This window comes from Camelus bactrianus, chromosome 3 (assembly GCF_048773025.1).
Source record: "Camelus bactrianus isolate YW-2024 breed Bactrian camel chromosome 3, ASM4877302v1, whole genome shotgun sequence".
NCBI lineage: Eukaryota > Metazoa > Chordata > Mammalia > Artiodactyla > Camelidae > Camelus > Camelus bactrianus.
The window spans coordinates 101,535,939-101,549,904 of record NC_133541.1 but is presented as its reverse complement, the minus strand read 5'-3'; the positions used below and the strand labels follow the sequence as shown (position 1 = coordinate 101,549,904).

Below are 13,966 nucleotides of genomic sequence, written 5' to 3'. Positions count from 1 at the left end.
TGCCCAGAGAGCTGGATAATCCACATGCTCCCTGCGGAGTCCAGGGTCCTGGGTTTAGACTCAGAAACCTTGGGTTCCTATTCCTGCACCACCGCTTTCTACCTGGAGCAGCACTGGACAGCTACCATGCTCTCCATGTTGTGTAAACTGCTCTGTAAAAGCCGCATCAGGTCGGCCAGCCCCGTGCCCCTTCCAATCGCCCTCTCCCATCCAGAAGTGTAAAAGCCTCCAGGGCTCCTAGTCATCTCCTCCCGGGGGGAAATCTTGAGGCTGCACTTCCTCACCTCTGCAATGGGAATAACAGTACTGCCCTGGGCATCTGACAAAGCTGAAAATTCTTATGAGATCCTGTAGCCAAGAGGACTCCTCAGCACGGATGCGCCCTCTCAATGTGGTTCTGTCGCCCTCTTCTGGCCAGTGGTGGTACTGCCACAACCCTTCTCAATTTCAAGGATCAAAAACAATCAACCTGGGCCGGCCTGGAGCGGGTGATCCCTGGGTAACTGGTTAGCACAGTCTGCAAGGGGATGGTTTCTACTCTGTGATCATTAGATTGAGCATGACTAGAGACTCTGGTGACAAGTTGAAAGCCACACTCTTAAGTCTTCCTTCAGGGAGAATATATCTAAAAGCCAATCAAATATTTAAATAAGTCTACGTAAATCATGCAAGATAGAACCTTCTGCCTTCCAGCTCTACAAGGCAAAAAATAAAAACAAAACCCTCCTTTCACAGCTTCTCTCTGTCCCCAGCCAGTCGATCTGCCCTGGCAAGATGGGACGTTTTCAAAAATTTGTCTTCCCACCTTACCTCCAGGAGAGTAAGTTTCCCAGGACCTAACGCAAGGCCTTTCTTGGAGTGATATAAACCTATGATGGGTGCCTGCGTGCGCGGGCTGCTGTAATGGAGGCTTGAATGGGAGGTCTCCGCTGGTGGGAGCTTCGGGACTGCAGAGATGTTTTTGGCGTATCCCTTTACAATGGCTCAAATCACGGCCAGAGGCAATTACCAATGCAGGCTGTGGACATCTGTCACATCGCCATACTAGGAATGCCAGCAGAATGAGAGAGAAGGGGCGACGGGGGCAGCTCGTGAGAAGATTCACGCTGACTCTGAGGGCTTGACTTGGGGAGGCTGGTACGTGGTGGCGTCACCATAAAAGGGAGGATCCTGGAAGAGGGACAGGTGCAGGGAAAGAAGACCAGGGGCATTCCAGACACAGGGCATCTGAGGAGTGCCTCGTGTACCAGGCAGCCCTCCTTGGAGTTAGCACAGCGCATTTACTCGTGTGATTATTTCATGGCTTCCTCCCCCACTGGGCTCCCCAATGATGGGGACTGCACTCTCTAACAGCTCCGCACTGCAACTCTTATGTCCAGCACACTGCCTGGCAGTTGGGATCATGCCCAATAAATATGAATTTGATGAGTCAATGAACTGTGTGGGTGGCAGGGAAATTCAAATTCAACAACGTACTCCGTCGACGTCTGTCGAGCACCTGATATATGCCAGGCACTGCGCTAGAATCTTTCATTTCCTCTTAGCCATGGTCCTGGGAGGTTATTAATTATCATTCATAACTAACTACCCTGTGAACTAACCTTGTGAACACTGAGCCCACAGGGCCTGGGACCAGCTTCTAACTGGGAAACTTGGCACAGACCCACAGCTCCTTCTTCCAAGACCAAGGCGCTCTCCATAGGCCTTACCAATACCAACACCATGACGGGGGTGCCACCCCACGTGCTGATTAAGTAAATGCACTGGACTCACAGCACCCGTGCTGTGGGTCAGATCGGGGCAGGAGCAGGCAGGTCCCATCCCTGCTGTTTTCTGGTTCCGTGTCACCACGGGGAAGTTACTTCTCCTTCACATGCCTCAGTTTCCTCATTTTAAAAACAAAGGTGACAACAGTACCCACCCTCATAGGAAGGTAGGAATTTTAAGTGTGATCATTTGTGAAAGTGCTTAACATACTTCCAGGCACACGATAAGTGCTCGGAAAATGGTATTTATTATTATCATTACCTTCCTCATCTTCATCCTGAGGCTTGCCCGGCCTTCCTCGCCTAACTACCTGATCTCTGGAGTCTGCTGAGTTAAACGAATGCTACGCCAGCTCTCTCCATCTCAGCATCTCCGGGACGGCCCAGGCTTGGAGCCCACCAGGCCTGGCACATCGGTACCTCGTGCCCAGGTACCAGCACCGCAAGCCCCGCCCTGTCTAACCTCTCTGCGGATCACGCTGTCTTGGGCAAAGCAAGGAGGAGCCCTGTGTCTGATTCCGCTCTTTCTGCTGGAGATCGCTCTCGGCCAGAAGGGGCCATGACTCATTCCTGGATGGGATTCACAACTGGAACGGTACCTGGAGGACAGGAGTAAGCTCACGGGCGCCCCAAACCTGCAGCCTCCTCCCTCGGCACACACCCCCTCGCCTCCCCAGGCACAAACGAGGCGGTGTAGGGGAGCAGGATTACCGGCACCACTCGCCACACAAATGGAAATGTTCCTGAGCAAAGTGTGTGCCAATCAAATATTTATAAATCCGACCACATCCTAAAGGCACTAGAGGACTTCACTGGTCCAAAGAATCCTACTTTGCAGCCCTTTAGAAAGGGCAGGCTCTTTCCCTCCGGTGACTCCGTCCTGCCCCTAGTTTTAGGGGTGGTCCAGACTCCCATCCGGCTATGACTCGGCACCTAGTGGTAAAGGCACTTTGCTCCCCAAAAGCTTGGGCCAAAAATCAAAACAGCTTTTCAAACGACCACGGTGGGCGCTGCGGGGCAAGGCTGCCAGACGTCAGAGACAGGGGCTAGTCTTCAGGCAGGAGCGCTACCCTGCAGCAGGATGTGATGCCAAAGGACTCCCTTCCTCTCCTCCCCACCTGCCCCTTATCTGGTTACACAGAAAGGACTTTTCTAGATAAACTATTTTTTTTAAATGTCACACAGTCCATGGACTATACCAAAATTTTCCAGGTACCTTTTTCAGACCCTAAAGGAGAAGCAGACACCATTATTCATTCTAAGAAAAGTCTTTTTCATTTATCTACATAGATGTATTCCAAACCATTGGAACTTTTTTCCACTAACTCCGTTTTATTTCTTCTCCGTCTCCCTCAAATGGTTTACGGCGCCCGGCTTGTGGCTACGTTTTAATTATAAACGCCGCTGACATAAAACAACCTCACCGAGTTCTGAATGAGGCTGACCTCATTTTGGGTAAACACAGCAAAGGACGGGAAGTCTCCAACCCAGAATAAACCAGGCACGTAATCTCTCTTGGCCTCTCCTTGGACAGCAGAGGTGGAAAGCAGGCCTAAAGGCCATGGAGGGACGGGCTGCAGGAGCGGCACCTCCCTCCGCGGGCGTCTGTCCTGCTGAACGCACCAGGTGATCTTCGCTTTAAAATTTCCTAGGGCGGGATCGGAGGATGCAAGGACCGTGCCCCAGAGCTCAGGAGCGTAACTCCTTTTCTTCTTTCTACCCTTGGAAAGTAAGGGCTCACATGTCTTACAGGGAATAGCCTCCTATTAAGAGGTAAGGGACACTAGAAACCAACACAATGTTGTAAATCAACTACACTTCAATTAAAAAAAAATGAGGTAATGGAAGGCTTTGGGGAGCAGAAGAGAAAACCAGAGATACTGGCTTATAATTCCTCTGAACAACCAGGCAGAGCATCTGGTCAGAGGTCAGCATATCCACTCAAAGCCCAGGATTTGCCCTCACATAGGTTCCCACAAATAAAGACCCGTGGAGGGGTCCACGGACGAGCACAGGACAAGGCAGGAGCACGGGCTGCCAAGGAAAGTCAGTGCATTTCAGTTATCTGACACCTGCTTTTTGATAAATCGGCCATTCCCAAACCAGCACACCCAACCGCATTCCTGGAAAAGGGGCAGGACACTGGATTCCACTGGGGACACTGTGATTACAGATCCACCAGGCAGACACTCCCAACCTTCTTGGAGCACATTCTCACAGCGCTCTGTAAATTTCTGAATTTCTCTAAGAAACTTGCGTCTATCACTAGAGTACCTTTTTAAAAGACTTGCTTTCCATTTCTTCTGCTCAGTGAAAAGTCGCCTTCCGCATCTCAGGCCTGGGGAACGGTGAGTCCCCTGTGGGCTAAATGACTCGGCTCATTTTTCAAGAAGTACTTGGCCCTGCATCCTTGGGATGCTCTCGAGCCACTGACCTTCCTGCTCATAGAGAACAAGTCCTAAATTCCCCATGTGGGATGGAGGGGCCGCCCCACCCTGTGTGCTAGGTGCTGACCTGGTGCAAGGTGCTGGAAGAAGAGAGCAGGCATGGCTTTGGTGGCCCTTCACCAGCTTTCCTGGCTCCCTCTCTGCCTCCAAGAAGAGCCCCTCTTGTGGATACCAGTGCTCAGGTCTAGATGGTACCCGAGGTCGAGTCTGCACTAGGTCAGAGAGCACTGCGGGGCTCAGGAGCAAGAAGCCGAGCGTCTGCCACCAGTGAAGAACCGGGCTTTACACGTCAACCACCCACCCACCCCCGCCCCCAAAAGTACAAAAACATCAGCAGCCCCACCACCCAGATTACCTGTTACCAGCTAGCTGCTTCTACCTCAGAATTGTGTTTTTAAAGAAATGAAGAGTTAAGACGAAGGCAAAGTTCCCTCCACCACCCTCCCCTGTCGTAGTCCTCTCATCCTCATTCTCTTGCAATGTTTTTTTTTTTTCCAATACGTTATTTTCTGCTTTTCTTGGAAAGGAAAAAAAAACTATATAAATATAGAAAAGAGAGTTTTTGTTGCAGTTGAACTTTTGTTGGCTTTTAGCTCAAAAAGAAGTGGGGTTTTTGCTACCATGTTGCTTTATCACTCATGGGTCGTCTGCACCCCTAACTGGCTGTAAGCCCCTGAAGGCAGGGACCTCGCAGGGCACTGAGCACAGCGCCCAGCACACGCTGGCCGGTCAATGAATACGTGAAGACTGAGTGGCGTTCCGCCAAGCTCAACGCACTGCTCCAAGGGGGAGGAGGTGCTGTTTCAGCCAACGCGGTTGGCCAGCCCCTCCCTCTCATTCTGAGCCCCCCTCTCTCACTTGCTCGCCTTCCCACCCCGCACAGCCCCTCAGCAGCAGCTGCAGGAGGCTGTAGGGAGCTGGACCCCGAGTCAGTTACCCGAGCAGTATGGTTGGGTGTTACTCCTTCCTGCCGGCTTTGCTTGCAGAAGGATATATGTTCAAGAAACTTAGCCAGAATGAAATCCAGTGAAAATGAGCTATGAAACTTGGACATCCTGGAGAAATAATATTTACAGAGGAAACTCTTGAGACGAACTCTCACCAGCGCAACAACCCTGGTGCTGGGGCTCACGGCCGAGGACAGAGTCCTGTGCCAGGCAGCGCTGCCTGTGTTTACCTCCGGGGAGCCTGACACGGCCGGGATGGGACTCCTCACACGGCCAAGTCAACTCTGCTTATCCCCACGGCAAGACGAGCGGGGATCGCCGAAGGCACAGAACAGAAGCAGACTAGAGAATGAAAACCTTTGAAATCGTCACCAGTCCTAACGAGTGTACCCCTCTGGTGGGGGACACTGACAGTGGGGAGGCCATGTGCACCTAGGGGAAGGGGCACATGGTAATGTTCTATACCTTCCCCTCAGTTTTGCTGTGGACCTAAAACTACCCTGAAAATAAGGTCTATTTTAAAAAAATCTTCCTTAATTACCTAAGAGGACTTGACCTGTGGGATTCCTGTTGCATCTATAATGTGTTTGATTAAATACCTACTTATATGAGCGGCAGGTGAAAAAATTTCAGGCAACTAACATCACTCCATTCTATGGCTACACATGGGACCCTGGATGGCCAGTCGCCATCTTGCACCTGTCTGACCTTGAACACAAGGGGGACCAAGAAGAGGAGTGAATATGGCTTGATTTGGACAATCATTCCTATAACTGGAGCACAAGGGATTGCATGAAACAGAGGGAAAAACAGAATACCTGGACAGCCGGGCCTGGGCTCTGGTCATGGTTTTGCCCCTAATTGTAAGTACAATGTTGGGTAAAACATGCTCTTACCAAGCGTCAGTTTCCTTACCTGTAGGACAGAGCCAGTGCCACCTTCCTCCAGGGATGCTGCGAGGAGCGATGAGGTCACCTAAACACAGTGGAAATGACAGTAAGAGTATCGGACACTTCTCGGCATCAGAGCCTTACACCTCACAACTCCACAAAGTATCATATAGATAATGAAATGGGCAAATAACACGCCTAATCATCACACAGCTAATACACAGCCAAACCAGAATTTGAATTCCTGCAGTTTGATTCTGGAGTCCAAAATCTTTAATTTTACACTATTTATAAAGACAGAAACTAGCGTTGTGCCTGGCACATTGTCAGTGATCAGTAAATGGTTATTCCCTTCCTTTGGTCTCTCTTAAATATACAGGATTATGCTGAGGAATTAATAGAAAAATATACGTGAAAGTTCTCTGAAAACCATAAAGTTGAATGAAAACACAGAGCATTAAAAAATTTTTTTTGTTGAGATAAATTCACATACTTTACAATTTACCCATTTAAAGTGTGCGATGCAATGGTTTTCTTATATTCAGAGATGTGTGCAACCATCTCCATAACCAATTTTCATCACCCCCCCCAAAAGAAACCCTATATGTCTTAACCATAATTCCTCCTTCTCTCTCCCCCACCCCCTCCTCAGCCCCCCGCTACCACTAATCTACTTCCTGTCTCTAAGGGTTTGCCTATCCTGGATATTTCATTTAAATGGAAGCATACGGTATGTGGTCCTTTGTGACTGGCTCCTTCACTTAGCGTGTTTTTAAGGTTCCACCATGTTGCAGCACGTATCGGTACTTTGTTCCTTTTTATGGCCAAATAATATTCTACTGTACACAGCACTGTTACTCAAGTTTGTTTACTTGCTTCCTAGACTGTTAGAGCTGAATCAACTCTAGCGACCGAATCCAGACCCTTTCCATTTTACTAATAAGGAGAGCATGGCCCGGAGGTTCAACAGCCGAGCCCAGGCCACCCGGCTGGTTGGTGGCAGAGCACAGCCTGAGCCTGACAAGTCTCAGCTCAGCCCCGCCTTACTTCACTCCGCAAAGCAATATTGCAAACACAATTTAGAATGTGCAGCTACCGACGAGGGACCAAGAGAGTCATCTCTGCAAAGATTAGTCTAATGTCATTTATTCAGCAAATATACACTGGCTGTCCCCAGAGGACAGGGCACAAAGGCACGTGCTGGAGACCAAAGGGGCATAGGACAGATAAGACCCCTGGCCTTTGTCCCAAGTGTTCATTCCCCCGGGGAGGCAGAAACAAACAAGTAAACCTCTAAGTGATAAAAATCAATGCCATGAAGGAAACACACACGGACCAAGAAAGACAATGGTGTGGGGACTAGGGTGGCAGGGGTGGTGGGTAGGGGTGAAAGGACTTGCTATATAGAGCGTGTGGGGCACGTGAGCAGGAAAGGCCTCTCTGAGGAGGGGTTTTAGGCTGAGGCCTGGAGGAGAAGGACCAACTTCGTGACTATTAGGGGGAAGAAGGTACCAACAGAGGGCAGAGCATGTGCAAAGATCCTGAGGCAGGAGAGAGCGTGGTGTGCAGAAGGAGGCGAGGAAGTAGAGCAGTGACTCAGTGAGCCAGTGGCATGACTTGAGGCTGGAGGAGGGGAGGCCTCCCGGCCTATGCTCTCAGAGATAACCAGAGTTAGGGGGACCTGTGGGAAAGGAGATCATGACTTCCGGTTTCCTTCCTGTGAATTAAATAAACTCCACTTACCAGAGGAAGCCAGAGGAGGCCCTGGGTCTCTGTAGCAAAGACTTCCAAGGACAAGAGAATTGCATCTTCAATAAGGGTGATGTAATGATGTATCACCCTTGGGATGAATCACCAGATAAGGAAAACAGAGGAAAATGAGAAAATACAGACATATTAGAAAGGAAGTGGCTAAGCGAGTATGATCCAGCCACGTCATGGAACACAATTCCATGGGCAAAAGGAACGAGGGTAACTCTTTCAGTACTGAAGTGGAAAGATTTCCAGTTAGCTGTGAAGCAAAAAACACAAAGTACTGTATGGTGTCTTACTATTTGCATAGGAAAAAAAAAAGGCGGGAGGGATAACATGCATTTCTCATATATGGAGAAAGTATCTCTAGATGGACACACTCAAAATATACCTAGGAGGGGTTTACTTGTTCGTCTCTGTCTCCCAAGGAGAACACACCCCAGATGGAGGCAGGGCAAGGATGCTGTCTGTCCTGCACCCCCACAGGTTGGAAGGCGAGGTTGGGAGGGGCAGGAGGTAGACTTTGCACCGTCTCTTCTTCTGTGTCTCCAAGTATGAAACATGGGGGTGTATGTCTGATTCGAAGTAATTAAATAGAAAATGAAAACAAAGAAAAAGCAAAGAGGGGACTAGATACGCCGACTGAAGCCCTGTGTTCCTTCCAGCACCTCCACACCTCAGCCTCTGTCAAAGCTGACCCTTAGAGAGGTCAGCTGCCCTCCCGGAGAACTACTGGGTGCTCATCGGTCCCTGGTCCAGAGTTCACCCTTAATCATAACAAATGATTGTGACCAAAGAAATTGTTCAGACGAGGCCAGAATTAATTTCAACTCCCAAATAGAAACCATCAAAGCAGCTCCTTCCAGAGCCACCCCAGGGGGGATGAACAAATGAATATCAAACAGGACTCCAAGGAGGTATCCAGCAGCGGGCAAGGCACTGTGGGAGTATCATCAGTGTAAACGGAGAGTGTAGCTCAGGGTACCTCAGTCCTTGCCCTTAATGCGACATTGCCCACCCTCGGCACTACTGACATTTTGGACTGAATAATTCCTCGTGGTGAAGGGCTCCCCTGGGCGTTGCAGGGTGCTCAGCAGCGTCCCTGGCTTCTACTCACTAGATGCCGGGAGCACCATTCTGCTCCAGTTGGGACAACCAAAAATGTCTCCAGACACGGCCAAATGCCCTTTGCAGAACAAAACCATCCCCAGGAGAGAACCAGCAGTCCCATCCCTATGTTCCCAAGTAGCTGCTGCGCTCTCCCAATCAGAAGCCAGGGTTTCCCCACTGCCTAAACCCCACTGGGGCTGCCACAGAGGTTGGGGGCTGACTGAACTGCACTGTGGGTGAGTTCCCTCAGTTTCAGATGTGCCAAAGAATCCAACTTCCCAGGAATCTCCTCTGTCTGGAAAAATAATACTCCCAGATTTTTTAAAAATAACCTTCTGAAGCTCCCATGCCAGGAAGGCCCGGGCCATAAAAAGGCATCCCCCCACCAAAGCAGGCTGAAAACTGGAGCAGAGCCCCTCAGGCTGGCCAGCTGCTGACTCCACAGCACCCCAGGAACCCCAGGATGACAGAGCCCAGGACTGAACGCTGCTTCCTCCCCTGATCCTTCCCCTCCAGGTGACCGAGGAAGGAGGGAGGTGCTGTGAAGTACACGTGGGGTCATCTCATAACAAACAGGGTGGGCGGGCGGGCGGGCCTGCCACCACCTCTCTTCTCTCGAGAACAGGATTCCCCACGGACAGCTTGCTTTGGAGGGCAAAGAAAAAGGAACTGTGTTCCTCTGTTTTGATTAATCTGAGGCTCATCCTTGAGGGCTCAGCGAAATGAATGAGCAGAATTTTCCGTGGCTAACTGTCCTGGCCGCCAGGCCCTATCGGCAAAAGCGTGGTGTTTATTTACTTTTGCTCATGTTATTTTTGTTTCAGTTCAGCTGCAGCTCAGTGCGGAAAGCGTGGGGGAGGTGTATATAAAGAGTACCGAGACTGGCCAGTACTTGGCCATGGACACCGACGGGCTTTTGTACGGCTCAGTAAGTATAAGGCTGACATGCTTCCAGACGCGGCCAAGGTTTGAGGTTTCCAGAAATCTTGTCACATTGAGTGATGCAAACTATAAAGCATCAATTAGTCTCTGTTTGTTATTTTTTCCAGCAGGATTCCCACCCTCCGCCCGGCCTTATTTTAGGCACTAACACAGAAGAGTTTCTTGCAGTATTCTCTCAAAATACTCCAATGCATCACCGAGACATAGAGAAAACATTGATTGAAATTTTAGTAACTCATCCAGTCACCTGCTCCAGAATACTCAATCCCACTTCATTCTTTCATTCCAAAAATGTTTCCTGAGCATCTACCATAGGCTGTCTATGTGTGTCTCTAATGCTTTTTTTTAAAAAATTGCAGACCCCAGATTGTAGCGGCCTATGTGCTATGCATAAAACTTCGAAAATAGCCCTTTTAGTCTGGAAGGGTCACCGAAAAGGATTAGAAGTTTAATAACTTAGGGAATTATATTCAATATCTTGGAATAACCCATGATGAAAAGATAAGAAAAAGAAGATATACATGGATGACTGAATCACTATGCTAACACAACACTGTAAATCAACTACACTTCAATTAAAAAAATTTTTTTAATGTTTAAAAGCTTAATTCAACAAATACTTATCAAATGTGCCTAAGTACAGTTGGGTAGTGAGCCACATCCCTGTCCTAGAGAAGCAGAGTTTATTCAGTAGCTAAAATCCTCCTCACTTGCTCTATCCCCTTCCTAGTTCATGGTTTATCCATGTTTGACTCAGTCTATGTCGATCTTCGTGAGAAAAGAACAGAAGAGAAGCAGCTTGATTCTGTCCCTATTGGGGTCTCTGGTAAACGATCTGAATGGAAAAAGACTTGAAGCCAGTGGCTGCAGGTTTTGAAATTATTTCTGGATTTCAATGATCCTTTCTCTGTAGCCTGACAAGACAGTGACGGCTGGACCAAACCCCTTTCTTCCCTTTTAGGAAGACGGCTACCAAAAGGCAGCCAGTAGGGGGATTTTGGTCAGGGGCTCCCTTTAACTTACAACACGCTGCCAAGTGGTAGAGGGCATGGGAAAACCCTGTCTTGAAGTTGTAATCTCGGCCATAATCTCAGCCACAGATCGGGCTGTGAACACAGTTCATTTTTTTCACGCAGCCCTCTAGGGTTCAGGAGACAAAACCATCCGAGCAACAGGTAGCTTCTAGTAGGCTGTCTGCTGAAATATGGATTGATTTGGACAATTTCAAGGGGTTTGGAGCTAGGCAGGGACCTACATAGGGAGTCGATTTTTTTCTTTTTTCAAAGGCGGGTCTTCCAATTGGTAATAAAATCAATAGACCAATCACTCAACCTCAGACTCGTAGCTGAATCTCATGCGTCTGTCACTTTGGCAAGTTACTCAGCTACTCTGAGCCTTGTCTGAAGTGTGGGCAGTAGTGGGTAGTAACTACCGCATTCAGGGCTTCAGAGGAATCGGAAACCAGGAGCAGAACCTGCCCGCCAGGGTAGCTACAGGACGGTCGGTTTATAAATCCCTTACCCGCGTTATTTCTTAGGTTACGGTTTTATAGCTTTTCCTCCTTTAAGTCAGTTCTGATGTTTATTATAACCTTCTCTTCCTTGTATAAAAAAATGAGGGAGAATTCCCCCCAAATCCAATTTCCTCTAGGCTCCAGATACCCCCTTCTCCCACCATCGTCCCGGCCATCACTCTTTCCCCTGAAATACTCATAGGGTGGTCTTAATATATTATGCCGAAGTATTCTTGTATTTCCCCGCTGATAACAAGCAGGCCTAAAACATCTCAGGGCTCTGCCTCATGTGCTGACCAATTTTAGGTATTCATCCAGCCTGAGACAAATTTTTGTGTGTGGAAAGGATATATTTGTTTAAAAAAATAAGTTTGAAAGGCTCTAAAAGGTTAATATATTTATCTCTGGGAGTGGTGAATGGCAGATTTCATGATATGGGAATATAATATATATAATTACATATATATATTAACTTATAACAAATCATATAATAATATGAGAATGCCTTTCTGATTTTTCCCAGTGTTCTACAGTGGGTGCATATCACCTATGTAATTGGGGAAAAGCATGCTAAATATAGAAAAGAAAATGATTAAAACAGTAGGCATGAGTCAGCTGTTAATCCCCAGGCCCGCGGCACTGCACGAAGCGTGTAACAAGCGCTGACAGTCCTGGGTGAGGGACGGATGGAGCACCTCCAGTTTGAACGGCTGACTCAACCTGTGACTCAGCCATTCTGTGTGTCAAGTGCCCTAGTGTAACAGACACACCAGGTGGGGGACGCGGCCGTCCCCAGCTTCGTCACAGAACACAGGCCTGACGCCCACAGCGGGGCATCATGGGCTGAGTCCTCCTTACAGGACAGTGGGCAACCCACACGGGTCCAAAACTGCCTATCTCCTCCCACCCCCGACAACGTGCTTCAAACACCGACGTCTGGATAAGCTCCTCTAGAGGCAGCAGCGTCGTGCAATTAAATATTACATCTCTGTCCCATCCTGTTCCAAAATGACCTGAAGTGTCTCACCCAGCCGTCACTCCACTAGACCACAAGTGAATAAAGACCGGAATACTTCCTGTTACATAGCTCCTTCCTAATCAAGGATAAGTTTATTGACTGCTTTGCAGGATCTCAAGAATCAAATTAAATTCATCCCCTAGCTGGTGAGCACCTATTATCTGCGAGGCTCTGTGCCTGGCGGGTAGACACAAGGCTGACAAGAGTCCGTCTCTTCCCTCAGCAGGGCTGACAGTGTAATAGACAAACATGCCCACGTACAGAGAATAAACAGCAGGGTTGGAAACCACCAGAATGGGAATCATCAACCACTGCGGGTGAGATGATGATACAGAGATCACAGGACTTGGAACTGGAGCAAAGTCAATACGGAACATATGTATTTTAATGCTCCTCACTGATGTGTATCCAGACGTAATAAATGTATTCTGAAATCTTGACAAATAGAAAGTTCAGAGAACTGGGATTCCTCCCACTCTAACAGATGAATTCCAACTACAAAAGTAACTGTTGGTAGATATTTTTAATGTAACTGCACTACTTAATATGTTGTAGCTATCTTTCTAGGTTCATAAATTTGGACTCCACTGTAGGGATGTACCACTATCCACTTAACCAGTCACCTTCCCACAGGGATTCAGGTGGCTTCCAATATGCTACCATTATATCCAAAACTTCAAAGAACATCCTTGAAAATACAGTTTTACACCTGCTCAACTATCTCAGAAGGGTCCATGCCTAGAAGTGAAATGGCGCGTCAAAGGGAAGGCATATTTTACATTTTCATAAGTGTTGCCAAACTCCCCTCACAAAGTTTCCACCAATTTATCTCACCAACAGTGCAAGAAAGTGCCTATTTCCCACACTGTCACCAATACTAAGACTTGTAAATCTTTCTGCTCTTTGCAGATATTAGAGCCAACATATGTTAAATCGTCTTTTAATTTGCATTTTCTTGCGAGTGAGATTAAATATGTTTTCATAGGTTTATCACACATTTTTAAAACAGCAGATATAGCATGTCATCTCGATAACATGCTGTCTGTGTCCATATGGCCGTAGCTGTGTCGCTCTGTGTGCTCATATGTAAAGATGTAAGGAAGGATTTTCTTCAACTGTAAACAGTTGCCTGTATCTGGGTGGGTGCACTTTGGGGCAATTTTTTTTTCTTTTTTCTTTCCTTTTTTAAAGTTGTGATTTTTTCCAAGTACTGTTCTTCCGATAAGTAACAAAAAATAAAGCTAGTTTCATTTAGAAAAAAACAAAACAACTTCAAGTTCCAGGAGCTATTTTATGCTTAGGACACATTTTGTGCAAGCGTTTATGTTCTTAACAACACTGAAATAAAACCCTGATATTGTTAGTGGAAATTGCCACAATGTAAAGCCAAATTAGTAGGTTTTCATTTATTCTTCAAGACCAAACTTAAGAATCCCCACTGCATTACAGGCCGGTTTTACCCATTTTGGACGTTTTTCATGGTCAACCTTAGGTGCCAGGTCTCCCCAGAGACAAAAGACCCAGCCCTGCCCTTAAGGTGCTTAAAGTCATGTAGGATCTCCCCAGTAGGAGATTCTAGGG

General features: G+C 47.7%; 1 protein-coding gene across 7 annotated transcripts in view; it reads left to right on the top strand.

Moving 5' to 3' along the window:
• FGF1 (fibroblast growth factor 1) overlaps positions 1 to 13,966 on the top strand; it is a 95,571-nt gene that overhangs the window by 76,976 nt on the left and 4,629 nt on the right. For all 7 annotated transcript variants that reach the window (XM_074360862.1, XM_045513383.2, XM_010950560.3 and 4 more), the window contains one exon: positions 9,737 to 9,840. In XM_074360862.1, the coding sequence (XP_074216963.1) occupies positions 9,737 to 9,840 (104 nt within the window). The remainder of the gene's footprint in view (positions 1 to 9,736; positions 9,841 to 13,966) is intronic.